Source organism: Atheta coriaria, unplaced genomic scaffold (genome assembly GCF_025399875.1).
Source record: "Atheta coriaria isolate IRGN ID8LTWV9N9 unplaced genomic scaffold, Caltech_Dcor_3.1 hic_scaffold_5_pilon, whole genome shotgun sequence".
Taxonomy (NCBI): domain Eukaryota; kingdom Metazoa; phylum Arthropoda; class Insecta; order Coleoptera; family Staphylinidae; genus Dalotia; species Dalotia coriaria.
Window position 1 is genome coordinate 6,991,955 of NW_027045447.1, and position 27,403 is coordinate 7,019,357.

Genomic DNA, 27,403 nt, shown 5'->3' on the forward strand with positions numbered 1-27,403 from the left:
GCGCCGTTGTGAATATGCATAATATTTCGCTGCTCGTGCTTCTGATAATGGCTGCATCACAACACGGCACCACGCTACGAAATAAAACTTCTTTTTTTATAGTTTTATTATCTTTATTAATTTATATCCGCCTCACACGCACACCGCGGCTGCCTTAAACTAAAACATTTGCCTAAAACATTGTTTTGGCATCGCTAAATTCATCAAAAATTGTGTACATTGTACTCAAATCGAATTGAAACTTAATTAATTAAAACGCGAATGCAAACACAAATGCAAATTTTGTGCCCGAGCGTAATTAAACTTTCTTCATGTGGTGTTCTTTTCCAATTAAATTTGCATTTGTGATGCGACCGAGTCAGTGTCCGCGAGTTTCTATTACGCTAAATTTATTAACTAATAAGGCGTAAGTGCGCGCAATGCAGCGCAGCAGCAACGCAGCATGACTAGACGACAGTATTATTATATAGTCCATTCAATGTGAGTTGCATGACTTGCGGGCGGTGTTGCCGAAGTGTACAAGAAATGTTTGCATAGTCACGTTGAACAGACTATATACTGGTGGGTCACAAGCCACTGAGCTTACTTACACCGTCGGCGAATTAAACGCGACTGCCGACGTAAAGGTTCATTAACTATTTATATTTTCATTTATGCACTATGTACATTATCATCGCAGCAAACACGAATAACTATCATAATAAACGCTGAGCTGCTTTATGTAGTGGAAAAACTCTTCGAGCGCCATCGTCTTGCAGCGTCGCCCTGAGTGAGTCGTCAGAATGCAAACGCATTTCGTCGCGACGACCAAATCGTCTACATTGTTGTAGATATACACAATAAAGCACATTGTCATATTTATGGTTTACGCCACACTCTAAACATTCTATAGCCGGAATGATGAAATATTAAACAAAATTCATTTGAGTTTATTTATTGCTAATGTTTCCGTTCAATCATTATTCATCCATGGTATTAAGCAGAGTATTATACATGTTTATACATTAACCAGGCTTAGTAGGGCTTTGGTAATCTCCCTTCAAATAACGTTCAGCATTACACTACGATGGACAATAAAATAATCCCATTACGTGCCGGAAATGGGGATCAATCAATAATAGCTCGTTGGATCGCTGCACGAAACGAGTGTTTGAACTTTAATGTTAGTTCCGAATTGAAAACTCGAATAAAAAATGACAAACATCCCAACAACGGCCAAGCGCATCCCAGAGCGAAGCAAAACAAACATGAAAAATAAAAAAAACACGTCGAAGATGTGAAGATAAAGAGTATCCCATTTATAAGCGGTAAATATAAGCTGTGGAGGCGCCGGGCGAAATCTCGGTTTCGAATAAATAAAACATTTTCGTTTGCAGGGGCACGCAGATATGGGCATTTGACGTTTTGTCGAAATTGCGACGAGAGTGTGCCGATGACAAGTGGAAGAAAAGCAAAGTTGGCTGCGATCCCGAAACCCATTTCGCCACCCACAGTGAACGCAGACGGTGGGCGCGACACACACGCTATCGCCAGCGACCAAAAGTCCAAGTAAAAAGAATATCATCTTTATAAATTGGCTGCTCAAACAAATTGAATAAGTTCCTCAAACCGCGAGCGCCAACTTCATTTTCGGTCAGTCTTTTAATATTTGTTGGAATCGTTCCAATACAGATAGCTACGCAATGTGGGCGCCGGCGCGTCGCGGCAGAGGCTATGTATGTAATTAACAGGGTTCGTTGGGCATTGCCAGGCGAGAGAAGTCCTTGGTTTTTCCATAAATTTCACGGCGTGCCGGTGGTGCCCTATTTGCGTCGCCGCCGCCGTGCTCGCCGAGTGTAAGTAGTTGGGAAAAGGGATAATGAAGTTTGCGTATGCACGGATGCGTCTCCAACGTTCGCAATAAACGCTGGAATGTGCGGCGCAGTCGTTCTGAGGTCTTTAAAAAACTATAACGCCGAGAAGCCCCACCGGTGAGTGCATGACTGACACCCCATTTGCAAAATCTCCCCTCATAGTTGAGGCGGTGTGTACTGTCGGAAGATTTGCCAACGGAAAGTATCACGGTCTGAGACCTACGATTTTATTTATTTCGTTATTAATGCCCCGGCATGTTTTATGACGAAATATCAAAATTTACCCCCGAAAATATTAAACGTTAATGTGATAAATAAATATAAATCGGTAGCAATCAACAAATTACAGAGCGGTTAACCATAGATTTACATATTCAATGCAAACACCGATATATCAATCGCAATAGCTGAGGAGGCGGCAACTTGACGTGCACTCATGCTCATGAGTTATGCATCGACCGACCGCCGCATGTAAACACGGCATGTGCATGCACTATGCATGCTACAGCCCCGCACTAGCGAAACGAGCGTTTTCGATCATCGGATGTTTCCGGGTATCGCGTTTCCTCGATGGAGCTTAAAAGTTGACAAACACGTTTCATTGATTTCAGCGCATCCTGCGGATCGTATGCGACGAGGCGTGAAACTAAACATTTCCGAAAATTACGACCATTGCAATTGGAAACCGCCGACAAACAATCAAACACAATCAATTTTAATTAAATCATAAAAAATTAATGCGCAATAAAATTTTTCTTCACCGCAAAACTTGAACATTAAATCCAAAAAGTATAATATGCAGATACCAGACACGCAAAAGTGACGTGCGTCGGATATGAAGAGCCTGTTGGTGAAGAAAAATAAAAAGTGTTATTGTTATGGTGGAGGCGCCGGGCGCGCCTGTTCTACAAGACTGTTGTGCGCTCGAGAAAAGCGCATTTTATATTCTTACGCAAGCACACAATAAAACCACTTTCATAATGTATCGATTATATGTACATTTGCCTCAAGTTTTCTATTCTTGTCTTCTCGCAGGCTTTTTATTATTAAAAATCCTCACAATTCTGGACACAATAAAACAAGTTTCAAGGGTTGACGTTTCACTCGGGTCCATTATAAACCCAAAACAACCTTATACAAAGTGTTTCATATGAAAACATTAAATTATCTATAAATTTGAATAGAAAGTCACATTTTGGAGGAACCTGTGTAGACCAGTCACATTTGACGTATTCGGCGATAAATAATAAATAGACGAGCGTATACTTGTTTAAATCCGTCCGACGAACGTCATAGAAAAGCCAAGTCGCTTGAATACTCAAGAGGGACGCGATGTAAACTTTTCACCAGCGGAAGCGACTGCGCACAATATCAGCGAGTGTCGTTACACAAACCGCCCCCATAGTGTAGTGTACGTGAATGCACACAGCGCGAGAAGGACACAAAGAGAAAATTTTTGTAAAAGCCATTTTCCATTTCTCATTATTTCTTTACGAGCGCCATAAAAGTCCTGTAATACCCAACTCTCCTCCTGAATTTACTCGGTTCAACTGAGCGCCCGCCGCGCACACCAGCGTCATGTTTGTTGCTGGTTGTAGTTTCGCGCTTGTTTCGCTCGGTGCGCGCGAATAATGGAAACCGAAAAAGTCATAGCAATTCGTCTCCTTATCTGCGCACGACAAATATACACCACTGTCGGGTGAGCGCAATTGGCGAATGAACGCGACAAAGCGCGGCGCCGAGGCTAACAGAGTAGTAAAAACTTTAACTTTATCGAATCCCGATTCCATTCGTGCGCAGTTTTTTTTTCTCTCGGTTTTACTGTCCGACTAGACACGCAGCCGTTGCGTTACGTTTTATTGGACTTTGTTAATGCAGAAGAAAAAAAAAACACACACAAAAACAAAAAATCTACACGCAGTGGTTTAAAAAAAAAATAAAAAGATATTATTATGCATTAGCATTCAAGGGTTAAACACGTGAGTTAAATCCGTCAGTGAGAAAAAGAATTTCGCCGCGTTTTGGCGTCATCTACGTGTTTCGAAAACGTGAAATTTCGTCGGTGCGCGCGTCGGCGTGAATGATAGCCAGGCCTATAAGGGTTCAAGTGACGCTCGCTGCGAATCCATCTCCGCAAAGGACGCGCGCGGCAGAACTAAACACCTGCGTTCCCTAAATCCTCGCCGTGTATCCTTTAAACGGCAGCCAGCCGCGCTCGCTGCTTGCGCTCGTGTCGTCGGTGACGAATACACACACTTAGAGATGGTGACATTTCACTTATGTCACAATCCATTTTCTAAATGTGCCAAGCCAGGCGCGCACAACAAAACACATACTAATATCTTTTGTATATTTTCGGGGGGTTCAGGTGTTTCGATGTCTCGCCTAGTCCTCTAGATCTAGACAATTTTTTATATTTAGGTAAATATTACCACCCGCAAAACAAAAATGAAAAACTTGCTGCTATTGTTTGACATGTGGTAACACAAGTAAACCTTGAGTTGAGTTTCGAGTGTCTCGACAAACATTTAAAAACAACTCTCTGTCACGTCTCGAATGTTCTGATAAGAACGGCAAGAGGAGACGTGCGCTAACAAGAAAATGGCGCGCTGAAATACGCGACATGTTCGCATCCCCTATTTTCGCTTTTATTTCATTTCGCAGCGCGCACAAAATGTGATACATTTTTCGCATATTTTTGCGCGCGCGGGCGTCAAAAGTACACAAATTAATTCGAACAGCAGCCGACTGTGACAACAAGATAAGGCAAATACGTAACACGTAAAGTGCTCACAGTTATCTCCGCCATTGTCAATGCCGCCCGCCATTACGGACATCGTACATCATCGTTCCCCCCTCGACCAGATACAAATGGACCGCAGTTATGCGTTTAAACAAAGGGAGCGTCGATAAATTCAAAAACGAAAGTGAAACGCAATTTACCATCACGCAGAAATACATAGTTAAACTATTTTAAGAGAAAAGCAATCTTCCAACACGCACGTTCAAGCAGGTACCTGATGGTGAACAGGACGGAAAAAACGAGCGTCACTTCAGGGAGTAGTGAGCAAGAAATCAAGATAAATTGACTAGTGAACCCTCGACGCCGTTGAGGGATGAGTAAATTTTCGCATTTTTCCCTGGCCAATCAATCAACGTACGGGGCGTCGCACAAGACGCACGTTATTCATCCGAACAACGTGTTGGGGAGCGAGTTGATTCGATGCGCGCACCTTCAACGTACGTCTACTTTAATCACTTAACAGGTTTCCTGCGGCTGTGGATATTTTTTGCCTGTGTATATTTGCGATGAATAATGCTATTCAAATTTATACACGCGTTTTAGCATATTAGCTTTTGTGATATTAATGATATTAATGACATTTATGTCGGGGGTTTAGATATGCAAGGCTTTATCTTGTGCATTTAACATTTTAACGATCTTAGCAATCGCCCGGAGGCCCGCAATCAACGCACTAGATTTGCGCCTGTTCGCGCCGGGTCCGATCGTAATATATATACGAGCATGAGGGAACGCATATAAAACGCAATTGTAGCAGAAGCATATAATTAACTGAACGCGTAATAAGTAAATCTCGACGCATGTGTGTGTGTGTGTGTGTGCATCGAGTGTTTCCCTTATTTCGTTGTTATTTATGTGATTGCGGATGACATTACTGGCAAATTGCGCCTCCGGGGTAAACTTGACTAATTTCCAGCGCGTGGGGGCGGCACCAAGCCACACCACTATTTCCCCATTGCGACGTGCGGTGTTCCACTCGTCTCGGTGTAATTTTTATTAACAAACTTTGTTTTAGCAGCCGCAGCGAACAGCCGGTAACCAAAAGACGTTGAAACGCTGCAAGTAAGAAGTGGGTTGCGCCGCCGCCCCGCTAGCGGCACGAATTGCTACAGCCCGCCCGAAGACGTCTTAAATCAGTCCGCGGTACTAACTCTTAGTTACGAGTTGTAGTGCCTCTGCACAACTCCTGCAACAACCTCTTTGAGTCCTACAAAGTAACTACAAACGCGAATAATAAATAATCCAGTTTATGCTCTCGATTACGGCCGTGGCCGTATAACACAACACTGTGTTGTGTTACTGCGTGTACATATAAAGAGGGTGAATATGACGCCCGGTGAGACGTCTTTATAGACGCGCAAAACCGCAGGACTTTGCCGAGTGTCGCGCCGCACCGGACCACCTAACCCTTTTCATCCTTTCATCCTCCTATATCATATTAATTAGTCTAATTACAACTTATAGGACGCGCACTTTGCACGCGCACGCACTCAGTTGCAATTAATATCCACCGTGCGTGTTCCTACGCCCACGAGGAGATCGCTAATCAATAGCGACGGCCGGAGCGTACGTGCATACATTAGACTCTGATTAAACGTGATTAATCGGCGTGTAAATCATGCGTTGTTAATTGAGACATTAAACAATGGTTTAACGTTTAATCGTGCAGCGCACAAGCTGCATGTGCACATATCGGCGAGTGCAACAAGCTCATAATGCGGCCAATGCACAAGCATTTAAGCGCGCAACCGTCTTTATTATGCAGCGCAACAACAATTCCGGCATATTGCGTTTACTAGCTCGAAAAGCAGCGGCGTGGCGGTGGCGCGCCTCCATTGTAGATTGCAAATGTAATGAAACAACGCGATGAATTATTAGTTAATTCGCAATTAAGTTACGAGGTGTTGTTGTTGGAGACGACAGCTCGAATGGTGCCCGCGATGGCGAATGCGCCGCCTTTAAACTCGCTGCAAATTACCCGGCAAATAAGTAACTACTATGGGAATGTTAAATCTAGCTTGACGTTTTCTACGTATTAATTCATTTAATGTGTGTTCTGGAAATTTGTTATCGCAGTTTGAATTTATATCGAAATAAACAAGATGTCAAACTGAAATATAAAGGGAAATAAAAATGTGTAGAACTCGGGAACTAAAATAAATACGGGGACGGCTTTTGCATTTCTATATAAATCACAAAATGGATTCTAAAATGGGTACTACACAGAGATTTATTTGTAATTTTGGGTTTAAGAAAAAAAAATTCTTTTTCGATATGTCAATTGCAAATATCTCGAAAACTAAAAGTAATAGAAAATTCCTAACGGAAAATAATGTACCTTTAAATAAACCAGATTAAAAACTATAAAACAAATAATAAATAAATAAATATGCGATTATTAATTTTTTAAATAAAGAAAATTATATTATTTCAATAATAACGCAATCAGTTATATAATTAAAGTGCATTCGCAGTGAAATGTGTAATTTCACAAAAATGATATTCAAATCTGCAGTTGACGGGTAACGCTTTGCTTTGTGATATCACAATAACTCGTTTTTGATTGCGTATTATGCCCCGACGCTTTTTATTCGCACAGAGCGGTAAACGCATACAAAATCCCGCCCGGCGTCGTTAAACTGGGCGCAATGCGAACCCGATGACAATTCGTTATCCACACATCTATTAAAATAAACGCCGCTGTACACGATTTAGTTATTTCGTGGTGGGCTAGATGCGTGTTAGTGCCGCCCGATTTGAGCGCTAATAAAACGATAAAACTCTAGCTGCGCCACTCGGTATTAATATTTGCATTCGTGCAATAGTGTGACTTTACGTTTTGCAAGTTTCCTGGCGCAGTAATAATGCGGATTGCTTCGGAACTGCGTTTTGCATACGCGCACTCCCACAATGTAGACATTGTAGACAAAGAGCCCAAAGGTGGTTACTCGAAATCCGCGCGCAGACCGGAGCACAATCGTTGTTCCGACTAAATCAGCGGTCCGCAAACATGATCGACATTGAAAACTCAAAAATAAAAATCCAAACCACAAAACTTCAAAACTATACCAAGTTACTTACCTAAACGTCTAGCACACAAAAAGCTTTTAATAATAAAAGTCTTGAAACACATAAAACAAAAGTTTGTTAAATCTAACAAGTTACTGCATTATGCAAACGCAACTTCACTGTAGGTACATTAATTAACTTTGTGATGTTAATTTTAATTAAAATATGTTAGAGGGAGAGTTTGGGAAGCACTGGCATAGATGATGTCCTATTGCAAGTTTGTATAGATATAGAGCGTTCGCATATAGCCGCAAGTGGAAGTGTCTAAACTGAATACGAATGTAAAATCGCCAGCGCTTGTAAATAATACGCTTATAACGCGGTTGGTAGCTGCATTGCACGCTGCAGCACACAAGCCCCCGAAACACATTCCACCCAGTGTGAAGTGAACTAAAGCAAAGTATGAAAATTATGCATAAATCTATATCACCTTCAGCCGGGTCTTCCGGGCGCTTCGCACACAATCGCGACTGGGGATTTTCCGCTGCACTCACGGAATGCAAAGCGACAGGACACAAGAGAAACATGTCGTGATTTTAGTTTTCGCACAAATTTTCGTTTGCTTGACGTACGGAATGTAAAGTCTACACGTAGGTAGGTAGATGCTTTTGCCACTTGTATGAAAATAAATAAGATTCATAAAGCATATCGTACATTTCGTTAGCAAATTGGCTATTAGACGATTGTTTATCTTTTTAGTTGTTTTAAAGGCGATATAACTGCGCGCCTGAGTCGTATCGTAAAAAGCCATTGCGGCTCGTAAAACGAAAGCGCAGGACTAAAACAAGCCGCCCCCGCGATATAAATAAAGAGAGCGCCGCCATGATTGCGCAGCTTTTTAGTTTACTTTTACAGGCATCATCGACATCATCATCATCCCCGTTTTTCATCGTTGGTTATAGTGAGCAATGACGTGGCGCGCGCGCGCCCGCCGGCGATTACTATTACGCAATTTATTGCTAAAATAAAAGTTACGGCCGTCGCACAATACACACCCGCGCGGGCGAATGATGATACTGCGAGAGGTAATAGTAAACAGTCGCTATCAAATTTTATTATATTAGTCCAACCCCATTACCGACTCGCCTGTTAACTTCGACCGCACGGTTTAATTTTGCATCCGAACGTGTTATTTATACATGCTAGATGGCATGCTATAGAGAAAGTTGGCAAACCTAATTCCGTTATGTCCATAATAAAACCCCTGCTTTTACGACGCCTAGTATGGTAATAACTTTATCGCGAAGCAGAAAAAACTAACTAAGATTACTTAATTAAGTGAAGAGGCCACAAGTGCCAGTTGAAAATGTTTACGTACTAATTGCAAGCACTAAATTATAGACACCTAATTAAATTCTGAAGATTTGTGTCGTACTAAAACATAGAATTTTATCTGAGCCTAAGCCTAGCGAGCTTAACGTGAAATATTCTATTATGATAATGACCGCTAGCCTAATAGGCGCATTAGGTCGCGTCGGCGGATTTAAACTTTTTGGACGAAATAGTTTCGGGATCACGGCGCTGGCGTTATTTGTTTTAGCATGTGAGAATGCAAGAAGCGGCGCCGCGTGAAAAGCACGGCATGTGTGTTTGTGTGTGCGTCTGGATGTAGGCTAGCGTGAAAGGGAAAACATAGACGAGGTGAAATGGGCCTAATCCTGAGCATAAAAGCTCCCCAGAGCCTCCGACGTCGAGCGATGTTTTTCACCGCAATATTGTATTCTGCTAGACTACCTTTCTACTTGAACCCCATCGCACCAGAACGAACTCGCGTTCAGTTCAACCTACTTTTGCCAAGTAGTCTCGTAGTCCTGCCCTCGTTGTTAAATACAGCCACGAAGCAAGCAGAAAAAAAAATCAAATATTTTACACCGCAGTTTTATTTTATATTCAGCAAAGCCGCGAGTAAAAACTAAAATTTAGCTGCGAAATAACACGAAACACTTCTAATTAAGACCTTTAGGTAGGTATAATATTGTGCAGCAATGTCTATTAGGACTGAAGACATTATAAGAAAGGAAAATGACAAAGAATTGCCATCGTAAATCTACTTCGGGACGCTTGTTCCGGCGTGCAATCCGCCGACCAGAAGCGCGCTATCGGACACGGTGCCCGCCGCTCCCCAAAAAACGGCACCGCAGCACACACACCGAATAAGAGTAGATCGAACGCGCCAACACCACACCCCCGACAGCCGTTTTTCGGGGCTGCTGCTGGTGCTGTGGTACTCTAGCCCAAAGAACCAGAAGGCATAAAGAAGGGAACCGAGAATTATATCATCTCACGAACAACCGGACGGAATTGAATCTGCCATCGTATATATAAACCGGAATAGATTTACTACCGTAATTATCACCCGAGCACGCAGCAAAAAATAATATTTATCGACGCGCGCGCGCAAAAATTGAAGAAAAAGAAAACGACGCGTTAAAGTTGAAGTTTTTGCTGCAGAATTTCGCACGCGTGTTTGAACGGCGCACGTTAATGACGAATTAATTTTAATCACATCCTCGGCAGTCTTACGTTTGCATTTAATTAAATAGTTTCGCTTCATTACGCGGCACAGGCACGCCAAATATTGACGGAATATGATTAAACCTACAAGCGTGAACACCTAATATCCACGAAATACCGACGAGTACGATGTACGTGAAGCTGAAGACAAGTTTCAAAAAATTAATGGGTCATATAGTGAAGCGTAGGGTAAAATATTTGCGTTTAATCAAAAACTCTAATTTTCGGTTTATTATAGAAGTGCATCCGAGCATAGCGTAATAAATTCTAAATTAGTTTGTTTACGCGCATATTTATTCAGTGCGCTCGCTCGGATTTTGTCCCCGGAAGAACGAAAGCAATTAAAAACCGTGATTGTAAATTGAGGTTAATGTGGTCCTGCTCGGCCGCGCCATTAAGAGAGCGCTGCAGCAGCTAAAAGGGCTGCGAGATGGCACCGGAAGCTTTCGCTTATATTCCCTAATGGTGATAAATGGCGAGGTAATTATTGAAATTCCTAACAGTGCACCCGGCAAAAGCAGTTTTAGGATTTTAATCTTAAACTATTAGTGGCTTACAGCTACTAATGCACTTTCAGCTCCTTGATTAAGCTACGAATGTTGAATAAAATTGAAAATCGAATCGCAGCATTAAAATTTTAAAACTTCTGAATCGCCATTATGCAAATGGCGTCGCGCGCGGCACTCGGTGCGCCGCCATTCGTACGTGTGGCACATGTTTTTTATATCCGTTCACGATCGTAATGCTCGATGGGAGCGAGATTTTTTTTGTTTCGAAGGGTGGATATTCGATTTTAGTTACTGGCTCCCACCCCGGGCGCGTTGCAAAAATCAAAATCGCTTTTGTATCTACTGCGACGACTGTTTTCCCTACGTGCCCGTCCTGTTATATGTCCGCGCTTAATGCTAATGTGACCTTAAATGATTTCCACGTGCTTTTCTTTTGTCCCGAAAGCGCTTTTAGATGGCACGCCAACCCTAGCATAGAGCAAAGGAAAAAAACCTCGGTTCTGGGTGCGGGTGCGAGGTGCGGAAAACTAGAAGAACTTTCGGGGTGGTTTTATTATCTGCCGAAACTGGAAGGACCCGGGCGCGAGTTAAAGCAAAGCAGCTGTGCGTGCTGTGGCGCGAGTCAAGGTGAAATAGGTAAAGTTTGCAAATCTCTGGTGGCCGATAGTGTGTTTCGTTTCGCTATGAGCCGCACAACTGAGCAACAAGGTCACCCTGGTTATTCAACGGTGTATGCCCTCTTCTGCACCCTCCCATCCTCCACCGGGTGGAAAGTTACAACGAACAATCTAAAACCGCGCTCTTGAATCTTCCACGCGTTAACGCAATCCAGCATTACGTTACCTCTTCGAACCGTCCTCGAGCAAATCCTATGGGGCATTATTCATTGTATGTACGGCATGCTAGCCCCGAGCGACAATTCCAACGCCTTCAAATTACAAGCGTGTAATACACAAACTCCGCCAGCGGTGGATAAGATTTTGCTTTATTTAGTAAACGCCGCCTGGGAGAGTTTTGCGCGTTTTTCTGTACCTTCGCTGATGCGGCCAACCACTTTACATATGATAGAAAAAAGTGTAATAAAGTCTGGAGGCGGAGAGTACGCGCGCGCGCGCGCGAGATGCACAAGTGTGTGCGGAAGCATACGTCGGGAGGCAAACGACTCCCTCGACGCTAGTCGTCAGCATGGGGCGGTTTCGAGTTGCGAGCCTTGGATGCGCCACCCCCGAGTCACACACAAACCACAAGAGTCGGCGCTCGCATTCTCTAAACCCAACGTGCACCGGAAAGCGTTTAGACTACTTTTAACATTAGCGTTTAACCTCTTTCAACGACGCCTCCACCTTTACACACCTCGTGTTCTAGATTTCACGAGTTGAATCGTGAAACCTGAACATCACAAAAAACCGCGCTATAATTTCACTATAAATCTCAAAATAATTCCGCGTGTTTCATCCACTCTCGACATCCAGCACTTCAATTTTACGGGCGTGTAACAAAACGAAAACATTCACGCAGGATGATAGAAGCACCTTATGTGCTATGTTCCCGTGGCACACGAAGGGCGAGTTGGGATTTTTACACTTACTTAAAAGTTACGACTCAAAAACACGTGTCAAAACGATAAACTCTACGATTTCCGAATGAAATAAAAAAGTTGACTTACGATGCGTAATTTCCTTTATTAAAACGCATAAACTATCGGTCTTCAGCACTCACCTGCAACAATAAAAACAAAACATTAGTACAATACAAGATATTTATTATTGGTGTGCGTATATTTACGACTTTCAATTTTAATTCGGTGAAACAAAAACAATAAATACCAACGGTGCTGCATCGCAGTCATTTTTCGATAATAAACGATAATAACAAAAACCAAATTACATACCGAACGAACCGCGTGCACCGACAACTAGCAAACACATTTAAATTGGAATTTATGATACCAGCAGATATAAATTCATATGTGTATAATAAACTTATTGTGCGCGGCGGTGGCGGCAGTATGGCGGTGGTGGGTTCCAACTCGTTTAACATTTTCGTTTCGCCGGACAGTTTTAAAAGCAGCATTCGCTTTTGTATCTCCTGCATTACACGCTTTTCCCATTTCAATCCACAATAGACCAGCGTACGAGCGAGGACCACAGCACCAGCAAAGCGGAACCAGGCCGGGGCCAAAGTAATAGCGCCGCAGCACCCCTTTTAGCACCGAATTTTCACTCTCTAATAGCGAGAAACCATATACGAAGCCCGCGTAGACATTATACTCGTACAGGTAGAGAGAAGCATTGGCGCCGCATTCAAATGCTCATCGTGATGGCAACCCACAAGCGCCAAGAGTATGTAAGCCCACCCGTCGTCATTCGAAGCAAATATGAGAAGAGAAGCGAAGCGTTCGTAAATCGCGGCATTTTCGTACGATTCGGGAATATCGATATGACGGCACCGGATATGTGTATGAATGAACACGCAAAGCCTACTTTAAGGCATTCAGATTTTTATGTACTGCATACATTTGCAAAACTTCGATTTCGCTCCACGTTGAGTGCCGCTGAGAGGATATGTCTACATACGCATGTAAGCGTGTAACGGGGCACAAAAGGAAGAAAAAACTTTAAACATCGTTCAAATGTCATTATTTATGGCTGTTGTAAATTTTGTGCACGACGTAAGAAAGAATGCTTTATAGCGCGTTTGAAATTGGAAATTCAGGAAAAGATCATCTTCTCGAAGGAAATACTTTATACGAAAATTATTCTAAATATATACGCCTTAGGTGACAATAATTTCATACAAAACAAAAGTATGCAGCTCCCTCTAACGGCAGTTCAATACATTATACTTTGTAAAAACAAAACTCATTAATATTTCACATCAAAATTACGTTCCAACGATGGAAGATCTCAATATGAATACATTCCTGCGATGTTTGCGCCTTGCAAAAAAAAGCCGAAAGACTAGCAGTGAGGGTGCATGCATAAATAATAAATACCGGAAGCATCAAATATTCATATGCGTTGCATCGCGGATGCTTCAAGGATGGATGGCCGGGCATATCGAATAACACTTTAACCTCCTCCTCCTTCCACTAGGAGATATATGTTGAAAATATTCACAACTGACAAACAGTTATACCTCTACGCGTAGATGACATATTTACGAAATAATTCACGTTTACGCGAGTTTTATTGCAACAATAATCACGGCGCTAATCGAAATTTGATGATGATGATTTTATGATGAATGTGCGTCTTTTTTAGGTCTTTCTGACGTTTTTTCACGATTTTCATTTGGAGCGCCGAAAAAAATTTTATGCGAACGGGAAGGAAACTTCAATCTGTCGAAGTTACACACAGCGACACACATGTAATAACCAGTAGTGATACTTTTTCGGTCCGGTCTAAAAATGTCTGCTGTGGCAAAAAGCACCGCACGCACAGAAGAAAAAAATACACGCTACGCACAGCACAGAAGGATTCAAAGGGAATTTATTAAACTGATATAGGAGCTGGACCAAACGCGCACGTTTTGTTTTTTATTGTTGTTGTTCTTTTATCGCAATTTATCAAAGAGCGCTCAAGCGCTTTCGTGCGTGCGATGCTTTTTCGGCAATTCATTAGCTTTATTCACCAGAGCACTAATATACAAAGTGTTCTTGTAAGAAAAAATAAAATAAAATTACGTCAAGTACTCGACTAGCACTATTCGTAATAGCAGATGCGCCTCGTGATTTAATCAGATTCCATAAATTGAGCAGTAAAACTAAGTTATAGAGGAGTCGCTTCCGTGGGGTGACGTTCGAGGTATGCAGGTAGGTGGCATCCGCCGCCACCGCAGACCCCTGCCCCCTAGGCACGATCACGTAGAGTGCACAGACTTACTCCTCTTGCATATTTGCGCAGACGAAGCGAAATGCGTCGCTTTTAGTCGCTGCTATATGTAATGATGCATAATTAAGTGCAAGTGCATTTATATCCCAATGCGCCCAAGATGCAGGTCTACAACTTAATTACTTCCATCTTCACACTCGAAAATTTCAAACATTTATTACCTATCTCAAAATAAATAGTCTCTATCGTGATATAAAAACTTATCATTCTGCTCGATTGAATAAATCGCTTTGCAGATCAAGATTTAGATCTAACCTTAGCTCAGCACAGTTTAAATTTACTCTTTATAGGTTTCCACTCCCCGGAGTATTATTTCACTCGGCGAGTATCATTCGGCTGGCAGTTTTGGCGATACCAATTTGTAACTTACGCTCGATTAATTAAATTGTTCGATATTTCTCGTTTATGTGTCGTTTTCAAGCGCATACCTGCACCTGCAGGACGAAATTCGTACACTTCACTTCACATTGTGAGTCTGCACATTGTGCAAAGTCGTGGTACCAGCACAGCGCGCCGAAATTACGACCAGGTCGGTCGTGTGTGCGCGAACACCCGTGCGATCATAAATACCCGCTCAGCTTCCGAAACTGATTAATTAGATTAAACTATACGATGGTCGACGGCTTTAATTGCGAAAGCAGCGGGGCACACACCCGTCGAGCTTATCCTGATCCTGCGGCTGCCTACCTACCTACTACCGGTGGGCACGTAATAATGAATTTACATCATAAAGTGCGGTCGTGTTTCGACGATATCTCATACGGACCCGGGTCCGGTCGTAGGCACTAATAGTTCACACAAACACACGTTCGGCAAACCTACACCCCCCCAACAATGCTTGATTGTAGATTCCGATTGCGGTGTATGCGCCGCAAGTCCAAACTATTTCCTAATAATCATCGGAGAATTAATATTCTGCTATGGTTATGATCGCCGTGTAATTTATTTCCTTCTATATGAAAATGTACGGCAGAGACAAATGAGTGAAATAAATTTCAGCCACAAAACTGTCCAAAAATAAAACAATTTGTCAATACGCACCGAAATATATAATGCATTTGTGCATTATACGCAGTTACATAAACGTTTAAAAATAGCACCGGCGGCAATTACAATTCGTACCTATGAATAACCACACACACGGATTCACGCGTCGGTATACAGAGAGAGATGGAGATGTTATTCACCTGTGCATACAATTCTGTCATCAATCAAAATACGCGCATCTGCGCCGTCTGCGCGTTTCGGTCTAATGACATTCCGCATTGGAGCGGTTACACGTTGCGTTTTCATATCATGCCCACCGCCGGCGGTGGCAAAGGTAGAAAAAGCGCCAGCACGACGAAGAGACGTCGCAAATTCAATTTTCATTCGAATTGACATTAACGAGGCACGGCCTGCGCGCTGAATACGCCCGAAATGCCCGAAACGAAGCAAGTGTTCAATTTTTGAAAACGTTTTAGTCCCGCCCGGCCTAATTACATTAACAATTCAGATTTTAATGTAGCATGAATGCATCGTTACCGCAAAAAAGTTGGGAGAGAGAAAAAATGTATATCTACCTTCCGAAATTCACGACGCGCTTAAAAATAACGAGCGAATAAAATACGGAAAAGTGTGTGTTGCATTTTATTTATACGCATTATTTATGTTTATGTTATATTTGTGTCGAGACGCCGCTATAAATAGTATATCAAAGCGGCGGCGGCGCGCGGTTCTCAAGCGTCAAACGCAAACAATCCGACACACCATGAATAGGCCTTTCGTGCTTTGGAAAAAGCGCATATACACACACATTCACCGATACACATATATAAAAAGAGTATTGCAAACGCAGCAAACGGGCTTTTCCAATGATAACTCCGCGTGTGCACTTGGAAACAAACAAGAGCATTAAGCAACGGAAACGCAAGAATAAAAAACAAAATCGAATAAAATAAAACGGTAAAAACGGTGAAAGATATACGACGAATCGTAACGACTCTCGGGCCACGCGAGTGGAAAACTATACAGCGCCTGGAAGTTTTACAATGAAAGATATACTGGTGCGCTCGCCGAAACTGTATCGAGGAATAAATCTTCGAGACTAAAGGCGAAGTGTATAGTTTTGTAAACTCGATGCGATTATCTACGACTGCGCGCGCGCATACCGAAAACTTTTATTCAAAGATGCGCGCGGATCTCTAATTTCGCGCGGACACGAATCTGGCCGGCGAAAAGATTGCGAAATGTAAAACGGAAGCGCAGCGAAAATAAATAAGTCGCAATTAGCACTTGAAGAACTCTCGTTAATATTAAGCGGAATGTACTCGGCGTAATTTATGATTTCCCTGCAGAGATAATTTAGATTTAACAATGTTGCACCGAGTTACACCGTCTGCGGGCATAATTTAACTTTATTTTCCGATAAAACTACGAAACTTTAATAAATAAAAATTCAAATTTATATGCGGTACATTTCCACAGTGCATTAATTTCACATTAACTATATTTTCATTTATTTTCAAGCATTTAAACGTAATTTATACCAAACTATCTGTGTTTTCTTGAAAATAAATAAGAATTGTGATATTTTGTAAATATTTCTATCACTTACTTTATTTCACTATTGCACACAAAAATGTGCACTCGTATCTTTTATAGTTTAAGAGTTATCGCGATTTTTATCTGATTAAAACTGGAATGCCAATGTTGCGCTCTTATCGCATTCACTTGAAAACATCAACACGTACAAAAATATCCACAATTCGTATAAATCTCATTTAAATTTCCTATAAAATTACCTATTTATCAATATTTTACTATTTTAATTCTCCAAGTTATAGCGTAATAAAACTAAGATTCATGTCAGCGTGAGAATTTGTTAAATACAAGTTTAAATTGTATTTCCTAGTCTAAAAAACCGCGCAAATTCCGATTAAATAACAGTTCTACTTCTGCTGGTTATCTAATTTCTTAATTTCGCATGTAATATTTCTTACAGTTACAATAGAAAGCGCACACAGTCAATTTTCCACATTTCGGCTAAATGTATAGTCGATGTTTACATGCCACATGTAATTCATAACAAGCACATGTGAAGTCTGCAAGAAACGCTTTATGTAACTTCATTCCGCCTCGCGCATTTGTTTGTGTTTGCCGGGCGTTTATGCAAGAATTATTTAAATCGCACGAACACGATAAATAATGTATGTACGTACGCTCAAATCGTTGAGTTATTAATAAAAAGGTGCGACTCGCCGGGAATCCGAAGCGTGCGCCCGTCGCGCTCGCACAGGTAGCACCAAGGAGAGGACACACTTCATGAATAAGTAAACGGACGCCTTTGGTTTTCTATGCAAGTGCAGCGTCGAGAGACATTAATACGCTGCCGCCGCCGCTGCCGCCACTTCGACGTGACGCGACGCGACAAAATGAAAAATTTATAAACAAACCCCGGCTGTCTATAAGCTCAAATCATGAACTCGCATTAAATCACAGCACGTGACAACACATACCTTATCTCGAAGCATATCCCTTGTACGTGTGGCCTGCGTGCGATTCCGGTGCAACTCCAGCTGCAGTTCGAGGCACTTTTCCTGCCAGTTGATCGGCGCCGCCGCATCTTGTGAGGAGCCACTCGCGCCACCACTGGGTACCGCCGGCGGCGCTCTTCGCGGCAACAATCGCGGGCTGCTCGGCGTCGAGCGTGACTCGCGCGTTAACTCGTTGAGACGCGTCAGCGGATCGAAGATCTGGCTCAGCCGGCGCTGATCCGGAAGACTATCGTCGTCTTGATCCATGATCACACAATCAATACTAGTGCGGTGCAACGAAACGATTTCACCAGCATCACGACGATGACGCCGATCCTAACGCTCTAACGATCCTATCGCCCGTCGCGCGCATACTGAGCAGACTGTGCGCTGGGCTTGAGCGCGTCGCGCATCAAACGGGGATCCACTTAACTCGACTTCTCGCAAAGGCAATGAACTCACGGCGCTCTCTCGCGTTGTGGGATATTACTCTGCGTGTGCAACGAGCAACAGTTTTGTTTAGAAGGTCGTCCGTTACGTTCGAAATGCAACACACTCCTCACTCGCGCACACACAATGTTTGTTTGTTCCTTCGCGACGTGCGCGCGCGCAGAGTACACGAAACTTCTTTCGCGTTTACTTTCCCGAAACTTTTTCGGAAACAATACGCGCGTATCGATGAAAATTAACACCAACAGTCCGATCGGATAACAAGTATTAAAACACTATATATTTGTATATTACGCGTGTAAACAATGAAAAGTTAACGATTTTTAATTAGAATTATTAGTATAATAGTACTTTTTACTCACTGTCCATTTAATAATCACTTTGTTTTAATATCACACGAGTTGTATTTCTGTTTCCAGTAGAGAAGTCGGAGTAAAACGGTAGTAGACGTAGACATTCAGTAGTGTTGAGATATATTTTATAGACGAATAATATTCTTGTTGTGTTTGTATTTAATTACGTGTTTATAAATAATTTCCTTTTGCTTTTGATTTCGCTAGCTTGAAGACTTAAATGGACGACGTCGGTTAATAATTTATTATCTGAAACAAACGCAAAGAACACGATTAGTTGAGCGAGGAGGGACACACGCAGCGTAAATAGATCGTACGTAGGTTCACATTGAGTGTGTGGGTGTGTTTTGAGAGTTTTCTCGGCGTGATTAAGGTGATACATGACAAATACATGTAAATAATGTAAGGAACACGATTCTGCAGACTGGGATACATTCACAACTGTCCAATGAGATTATTTAGTCTGTACGATTCAATTAAAACTTCTTTACTTTAATGATCTGCGTAGTGTTGATGGTTTTAATGAATTGATTTAAATATTTAGTCTGGAAGACAAAACACCTCTCAAAATAACATGTGTGCTACTTGAATTTAAAGCAATGTAAACATAAAATCGCCAACCACCACAAAATAAAACAAATTTTCACTTTTTTCTCTTGTTTTCTTTAAGTGATTGAAAAAGTAACAATATGATGAAAGTATTTACGTAGATAATGGTATAATCCACGTTTCTATCTACTTGTAAGAACAAAAAACAATCGTCAACTCCTCTTATACACTAAAAGTTACGACCATTTTTATCTCAAACGTATATTTTTGCAAATTTTAATAGCTTAGTTAAATCGGCGAGTTTTAAAGCCGAGAAAAAACACATTTAGATATGAAGTAGCTGTGAAATCCAAGATAATGTAAACATTTTTTGCGACCGTCCGCATTTCCATAAACGGAGCTGAATGTAAATTATGAAAATGTAAAACTGATTTATTGAGGTAACATGCGTGGCACATCCCAGGCACTTACGATAGTGAATCTGCATGCTGCAAGAACACGATGCGCTATTTTTTTGTGTGCGTGGCTCTTTTTATTTTCGCCGATATCGGCTGCAGCATGCGATGTGTGTGCAAGCATTGCGCCGCATTCATCGTAAAAGCGGCCTTATCTAAATGTAAGAAAGACCTTAAACTATGCGCAGCTTACACGGCGGACCCCACATAAAATATCGGAAAAGCCCGAATTTATGACGCGCTTTCGTTTTCGTTTTCTCCCCACAAGCGCGCGACACAGATCTGAATAGTTTTTCCGCGCGTAGAAGAGGTGTTGGTTTTGAAGCGTGACAAAAAGCCATTTTGCATATATACACATACCGAGTGTCACACTAAAAATAACAACTCAGTGTATACAAAAAACACCTCAAAATAAATCCCAACACCCTGTGAGCGACATTCGTTTAAAAGTATATCCGTAGTCGAATTCGGATATAAACCGCACGCAATTTCGATGAAGGAAGACTTTTTATACGCGTCCATATATCCATCCCAAGCACAGATCTGCTATTGCTCCACCGATATCATTCAAAAATGTCATTGTAGACATGCCGGAATGCGTGCTTAGCGCTCCCGAATGCAAACGCGTACAGACGCACTTATCGCGTCGTAAAAAAGCACGACACTTTTTTCAATTACGCGCCGAGCGCCGTTTGACCGACGCCATAAATTCGCGCGCGCGCGCCGGCACGCAGCAGTCAAGACGAAAATGACGCGTTCCCAGTTTTTAAGAGGGTTGGTAGAGTTGTTTGGTCCATACGCCGCTCGCTGAGTGAGTGAAGCGTTTTTGGGGAAAGTTTAATTAAAAATCTGTCTCCTCTTCTTTCGCGGGCCGGCGTTGTGCACACATCAGCTTTCGGATTATAAGCTAGGGGGTCTGGTTTTTGGTGTTTAGCGCCGAGGGAAGGAATGAAGGAGTGCCGACGAGAGTTGTGTAAATCCTTCAGGAGCACGCCGTAAAGAAAAAGCGCAACGGCGAGTCGAAAATGAAAACGTTTCGGGCGATTGTGCGCTTGTTATCTAACAACAGATTGTGTAAATTGTGTAAATTGTAAATCGAGGGTTGAAGAAAACCGGCAAAGCACAGATTTTATTTATTATTATTCCGCCAAGGCGAAATTCATTTAAGAAATTCATCTTGAATTATGTAAATTTGCTATAATTATATCGCATGTTGCGCAAAACACTAATTACTCATGTTTTTATTTTTCGAATGCATGCAGAGTGAGTAATTACACGTCGTTGCGCAAAATGCAATTATTTATTATTAGGTGCAACGAGTTGAGGCGCATTATGAAAATTAAAAATGCACGTCGGCGAGTTGTGAGTCATTAAAATGGTTCAATCCTCGTACGCGATTTGGTGTTATTTCCAGCGTCGTTTCCACAATTTCCTCGGCGCGTGTCGCTCGGATAACATTAATCTTATTAAACGGAACGAATCCACTCCCGGACAGTCACTAATTGACGTGACATTTTTCACCGCGCGTTTGCTACTTCTTTCCTTCTTCTCTCCTTTCATCTCTTTAAGTTACTTTGCCGCTGCGCGTAAATTTAGAACCTACTCAGACAACGGAAGTGCGATTCATAACAAACGGTATTACACACTCTGGCGTTGCGAAAACGTTGCTGCCGACTGTGAAACATCACAAAAAAAAACACACACACAGCGACTTGAGAGGAAAGGAAGACCCAATGACCCAGTACTAAAACAATAGACTGCTAACATTGTTCCTTTGCTACATCTTTTACATTTTTCACCGCGCGCGCCCGCACACAGATAGTGTGCTTGCAAACACAAACAAAAGATGAAAGGATAAGAAGCTGTTTTGTCTCGAATCTACGACTGGTCATAACGCGCCGCCGGCGAGTAGAAACAAAGCCAACCAGTGGACACGAAGTAAAAACTCGTAAACAAAATGCAAGATTGTGTGTTAATTGCAAAGCGACCTGGATCTAATTTAATTTCGCCGATAAGACTGATGTACGACGCGCCAGTATCTCTTCGCATCCCTGGGACACGCAGTAATAAAAAGGACACACGCGCACACGCATCCCCCCGAACTGAAGGGGCGCGCCTGGTGCTTTTTTTACTACCGTGAGATAAGCGATAGGGGTAATCGGACGCATTATTTACCCCCAAACTTTTTTTTCCTCTCTTCTCCCCCTCTTTTACAATGAAGTAGGAGGATGGTTCAGGTGCGTTGGCGCATTTTAATGACGCGCATAAAACCCTTTATGCAAATCGACGAAATTGATTCGATTTTAATGCATAATTAAAATCAAAATACGAAAATCATTTCGCAGCGCAATATAAAAAGCAATAAAATACGCCAAAGAAATAAAATCGTTTTCAATTGTTGTAACATAAAATTTTTAAGAGGCCCTTGCGCTCCGTCGAGGACGCCCGCCGCTGGAAAACTCATTTCGACCATGGCAAATAGGATTTTCGGCTTTCGGGCGATTAACAAGAGACGAATTTTATTTCGCTTGGAATCGAAGCTCACAGCGTAGAAGAAGAAGAAGACGATGCCGACGCCGTAGCTGAAGCTAAAGAAAATCGAGGACTCTCCGGCATTTTTCAATATAAGCGCACTCGGAGCATTATTAAATCGACAAAGGCGGAAAATCGTGATGTTCGCATACAAGTCGCCTCTTTGTGTCTGCCCGGCGTCGTGCGAGGGCATTGTCACACGCACTGCGGAGGGTTAAAGAGGCGGCGGCGGCGGCATTGGCGTTGTCGTTGTCCTTTATGATAAACTGATAAAAAGCGCGTGCGATCGAAGTGGCTCTTGAACGCGTCGGTGTGTGCACAAAGCGGGTAATTTACCTGCAGTCGAGATTCGCGCTTTGATAGACAACAAATAGAGAAGAAAGAAAATAGTGCGCGCGCACGCGTAAAATCGCTTTTTGCATACGATGCCAATTGTTCCGGATCATATGGTAAATATAATGATGCGTATAAAGATGTTTTTATTATCGGTAGAAAACATTCAAGCGTAAAGGGGTCAACGGATTTGCAAAGTTTTTGTAGATTTTCAATCTGCAGGTAGGTACAGGTATGTGATTAAAAGTGGGCATGCAATCATCGAAATGCTCGCAGCGTTCCGAGAGGTCCTGCTTTATGACGCCAATACACACACGAGCAGATAATTGGCAAAATTAGGACTCCACCTCGAGGACTCTATTTCCGGGCGGCAATGCAATGGACTCGACGCCATTTCCTGTCCGTGATATGCGAGCGCTCGGAATAGCCGAGTAGGTACGGCTGGCACACATTGCTTCCGAAGGACTTCGATAGCAATCAACATTTCTGCCGTTCGGGGCGCGTATACCGAGTGATACGATCACGATTTATGCCTGCTCCTCTTCGGCGTGCTAACGATTTTTGTATGCATACATGCATCCCTAGACAGTCCTGATTTTAATTCGCGCAATTTCCGCAAATTTCATTATATTAAACACAAAAAAGAGTTAAACACTTGAAAACATTAAAACACACAATTTAGTGTGATTGCGCGCGATGTGCATCAACATCAATAACAGTGACGTTCTGCTCCGGTCATTTTCCGGTTAATACAATTGCACTCGACGGCGCAAACACAAATCGAAAAAATACATTTATCGCTGCGCGCGCGGGCATTCGAAACACACAACACACAAAACACAGCAATTCTGATTTTAATTAATTTAATTAAACTGCACTTGTTTGCGCTAAAATGGTGTTAATTAAAAATTTAATTGGAAATTTTCGCGTTTCGTAGCGCGATTTCGCACATTGTGCATATGTAGCACTTATGCTCCCAGGTGAACCTGTTCACAATGAAGTTTTCACCCTTTGCAAGCGCATTAGTATTGTCACACAACACCAATAAAATCTTACAATAGAATATTTAAAATTTTACACAAAAAATGACAACATATTCAATGTTGTAATGTTGGTTGCGTACATCTAGTTAAAAATCCGCATGGATAAAATTAAAACCGTCGCTCCCAGTCCGACAATTGTCAAATAATTGTTAATGCGACGATTCGAATCCAACAGGACGTAAGCTGCACATACCACTATGCACTTTCGTGCGTTGGGAGTTGATTATGTTGTATGTAAAACTTCATTGCAACCGGCGGCAGCAGCGACGCGTACCGTAGATTTTTTTTCTACTATTGCATTTATACGTTCGCGTTCGTTTGCGAAGTAAATATGGGGAGCTAATATTTTTTTTGCTTTTGTTCCCGCCGCCGCCTCCGTCGCGCTTTTTGCGCCTCTCAATACGGTCTGGTTGTGAATTTTTCCCAGGGAAATTGCGCGCGCTGTCTAGTGTACCGTGTGTGTATCTAGTTGGGCCGTTGAAAGTTGAAAATATAATATTTATGCATACGGGAATATTGGAAAGTTATATTGAGTTTGAAATTGCGGGTGTCTTGCGGATAACGCCGCACACACACACATCGAACGCATCAAACAAATTTCTGGCCCAGTCAGGTGGAATAGAGGAAAAAAACACACCCCGTTAACTAAACGTGCTTTATCTGCACGTTTCACATCAAAAAGTAGCAGATAAACAAATATTTACCGGTCGAAAGTTTGCGGCAACAAAACGCTGCGAATGTTTGACCAAAAAAGCACGCCCATGCTTGACACCCCTTGATGCTGGCGTCCGCGACAAACCTGTCCAGCCAGTTCACGCGTAAAGCACTTTTATAGCCGGCATTCACACATTTTTTGCATGCCGTTGCGAACGCCATTTGGACGCGTTTTAATTTCGCCGGTAGATTTATTCGGACGCGCCGCACTGGCCATGAAGGGGTTCATGCGGGACGCATACATTCGCAACGCAGTTAGTTAGATGCAGAAAAAAATATAGGGGTGGCCGTGGCCATGCAATGTATTTATTGTGCGTACCGACATTTTTCAATGTTTGCCTCCGAGGCAGGCAGCAGCACAACTGGTCCAAAATGAATGCGGACTGGAAAAACTGGAAGAATATATGGATGCGGTCGGCCAGTATATAAATACTGTTTTAATTAAAAGAGGGTTAAAATATATTACTTTCAAATATTTGTTCGAATAAAAACTTTTCAATATTTTATTGCCTTTTGTTCAATATAATAATCAGCGATAAAATATTCACGCATTTGCATTTTAGAATAGGCAATGATGAAAAATGCAAATCTGAATTAAAATCTATTTTTTAAATTTAAATATCACCACAAACGCAAGTTTCATCTAGCCACGAGTGGGTTTTAAATAAATTATAAACCGTGTGTTGGAATTGACCGATTTTCCGAAGCGGAAAAGACTTGCACCAAAGCAAAAACCAAATAAATCCGATCGCAATCCAATAAACTTTCCGTATAAATCTTTTTTCCCCACCACGCACAGGTTTGCCGAGGATAAAACCCTCCTGATCGCCGAGGTCCGATCCGGCGGACATGCGAGAGCAAAATTTATTTATTAGATTTTAGCCGGCCGATGGTGGTGCGGCAGCAACAATTTCCACAATCTCCGCACACTCAAAATTCATCCGTGCACGGCCTGTGGTGGACGCGCCGGGCTAAGCCCTAAATTATAGCAGTTTAATGAAAACTCAGTATTGATTTAGGCGAGTGAAAGGTCGGTCCTTCTTCGGATCTGCGTTTTTGCGACCGTAGACTTTTAATAGCCCAAGGGGGTGCCTCATTACAGCCGCTCACAAAACTGAATTTTGACTTTTCGCTCGCGCGCGCCCTCGTTCATTATAAGCGAATAAGAAGCAATTAACTGCTCGACGCACACTTTGAATTACTGGCAGGGTGGCATAGGCATAAATCATAATAATAATACACTCACCGAAATTTCTACGTAGTTATTTATACATTTTCTTGGCAGCGCTCTCGGGGCGGTGCGGTTTTACGAGAAGAAAACTGCAAAAGTTGCAAACATCGAGTCTGTAACAAAAGAAAAAGCCAATAAAATGAAGTGCGCGAACAAGGCCCGACTTTTCGCCAACGTAAGCATATACATACACACACACACAATTTTCCGTTGACGTATCAAATTAAGTGAGTACACGAGCACTAATTTAAATTTAAATTTTTGTTGCCCCGATGGGGGATTGCCCAAATAAAAATCACTAAAGAGGCGCTCGTAAGGCAGGCGCGCGCGCAGTTGTAACTCTTGTTATTAGCCCTCCATGGAAGCGTCTCCAATCTAATCTCGACAACGTTATGGGTAGTCGGCTAAATCGACGATTTAAAAACAAATCGCTTTCAAACTGTGTGTGTACGAACGCGCCGAGCGTCGACGCCGGTGGCGCATATGCTTCAGGCTCGAGTTTAGATCTTTTTTCAAACGGAAAAAAGTGAAGATGCTCCATTGGGGTGGTATAAACTGGATGGTTAAGCCATTCGTCGAAAAGACTCCCAAAACAAACGCCATTAAAAGACGACAACAAGCTCGTGCAAGCGTGCGAAAGCGTAAACTTTTTCAATTAACTAACTCCGGACAAATCCCTCGCTATTAAGTTGATAAAATTTTAAAAACTGATGGAGCGCAATGTGTATTTGGAATTATATTATGTGCCTTTAGTAAAAAGCTAATTACCCGAAAACTATTAGAGCTAAACTTATAATTCTTTCAGAAATACATTCTTAGTTAAATTCTACATCCCTCAGAACAAACATTTTGTTGTTTGGATTATTATACTAAAAGTTATAAACAATTAAAGTTAGATTTTTAAACAAATTTAATTTTAACACAAATTTGTCTCTAATTCCGAGTAAAAAATAGTTATTTATAAAAATCTTTTCACAATTTAACTCGTAATTAACTGCTAAATCGATTCCCAAAAGAATTAATAATAAAACTTAATTAGTTTGCGAGTTATTAATTATTAACTGAAACTATTGAGCGATATTCTAGTGAAAAACTTATATTTAAACCAATTTTCAAACAACCCAAAGTAAATATTAGCCCTATACGCAAAATATTGCATTAATCAAGTTTAATTTATAAGATTATAATGAAGTTCCACTTTTGAATAGCTGCACCCACCGCCCCCGCCCCCTTCGCGCGAACAATGCGCGCACGTAGAAGTTGTAAATTTATAAGGCCTGAAACACGGCGTGCTAAAGTGTTAACAAACTTTTGATAGGTATACAATAATGCTTTTAGTATTCTTGTGCGGCCATTATGAGGGCGCGCGAGCGCTGTTTTTGCATGTGTACGCATCCCGAGCGCAGTACGCAATCTCGCCGTAAGCACCCCCATAATGTATTGTATTAAAGGGATCTAATACAACAGCCATGAAACTATATAAATGTAGCTGGCTCTAGCGCACACACGCCGCCTACGTTTCCGCATTGTTTATACTCGACGCCGGCTGAAATCAATGGACGCCCCGGCGAGGGGTGGCATGAATAT

At 42.0% G+C, this 27,403-nt stretch overlaps 1 protein-coding gene across 5 annotated transcripts in view; it reads right to left on the reverse strand.

The window, feature by feature from the left end:
- The window catches only part of LOC135791778 (uncharacterized protein CG43867-like), a 55,630-nt gene that overhangs the window by 26,224 nt on the left and 2,003 nt on the right, over nt 1–27,403 (reverse strand). For all 5 annotated transcript variants that reach the window (XM_065302308.1, XM_065302306.1, XM_065302307.1 and 2 more), the window contains exons 2-3: nt 25,832–25,929; nt 18,139–19,208 (exon numbers count right to left, since the gene is read on the reverse strand). In XM_065302308.1, the coding sequence (XP_065158380.1) occupies nt 18,139–18,423 (285 nt within the window). In that variant the 5' untranslated portion in view covers nt 18,424–19,208; nt 25,832–25,929. The remainder of the gene's footprint in view (nt 1–18,138; nt 19,209–25,831; nt 25,930–27,403) is intronic.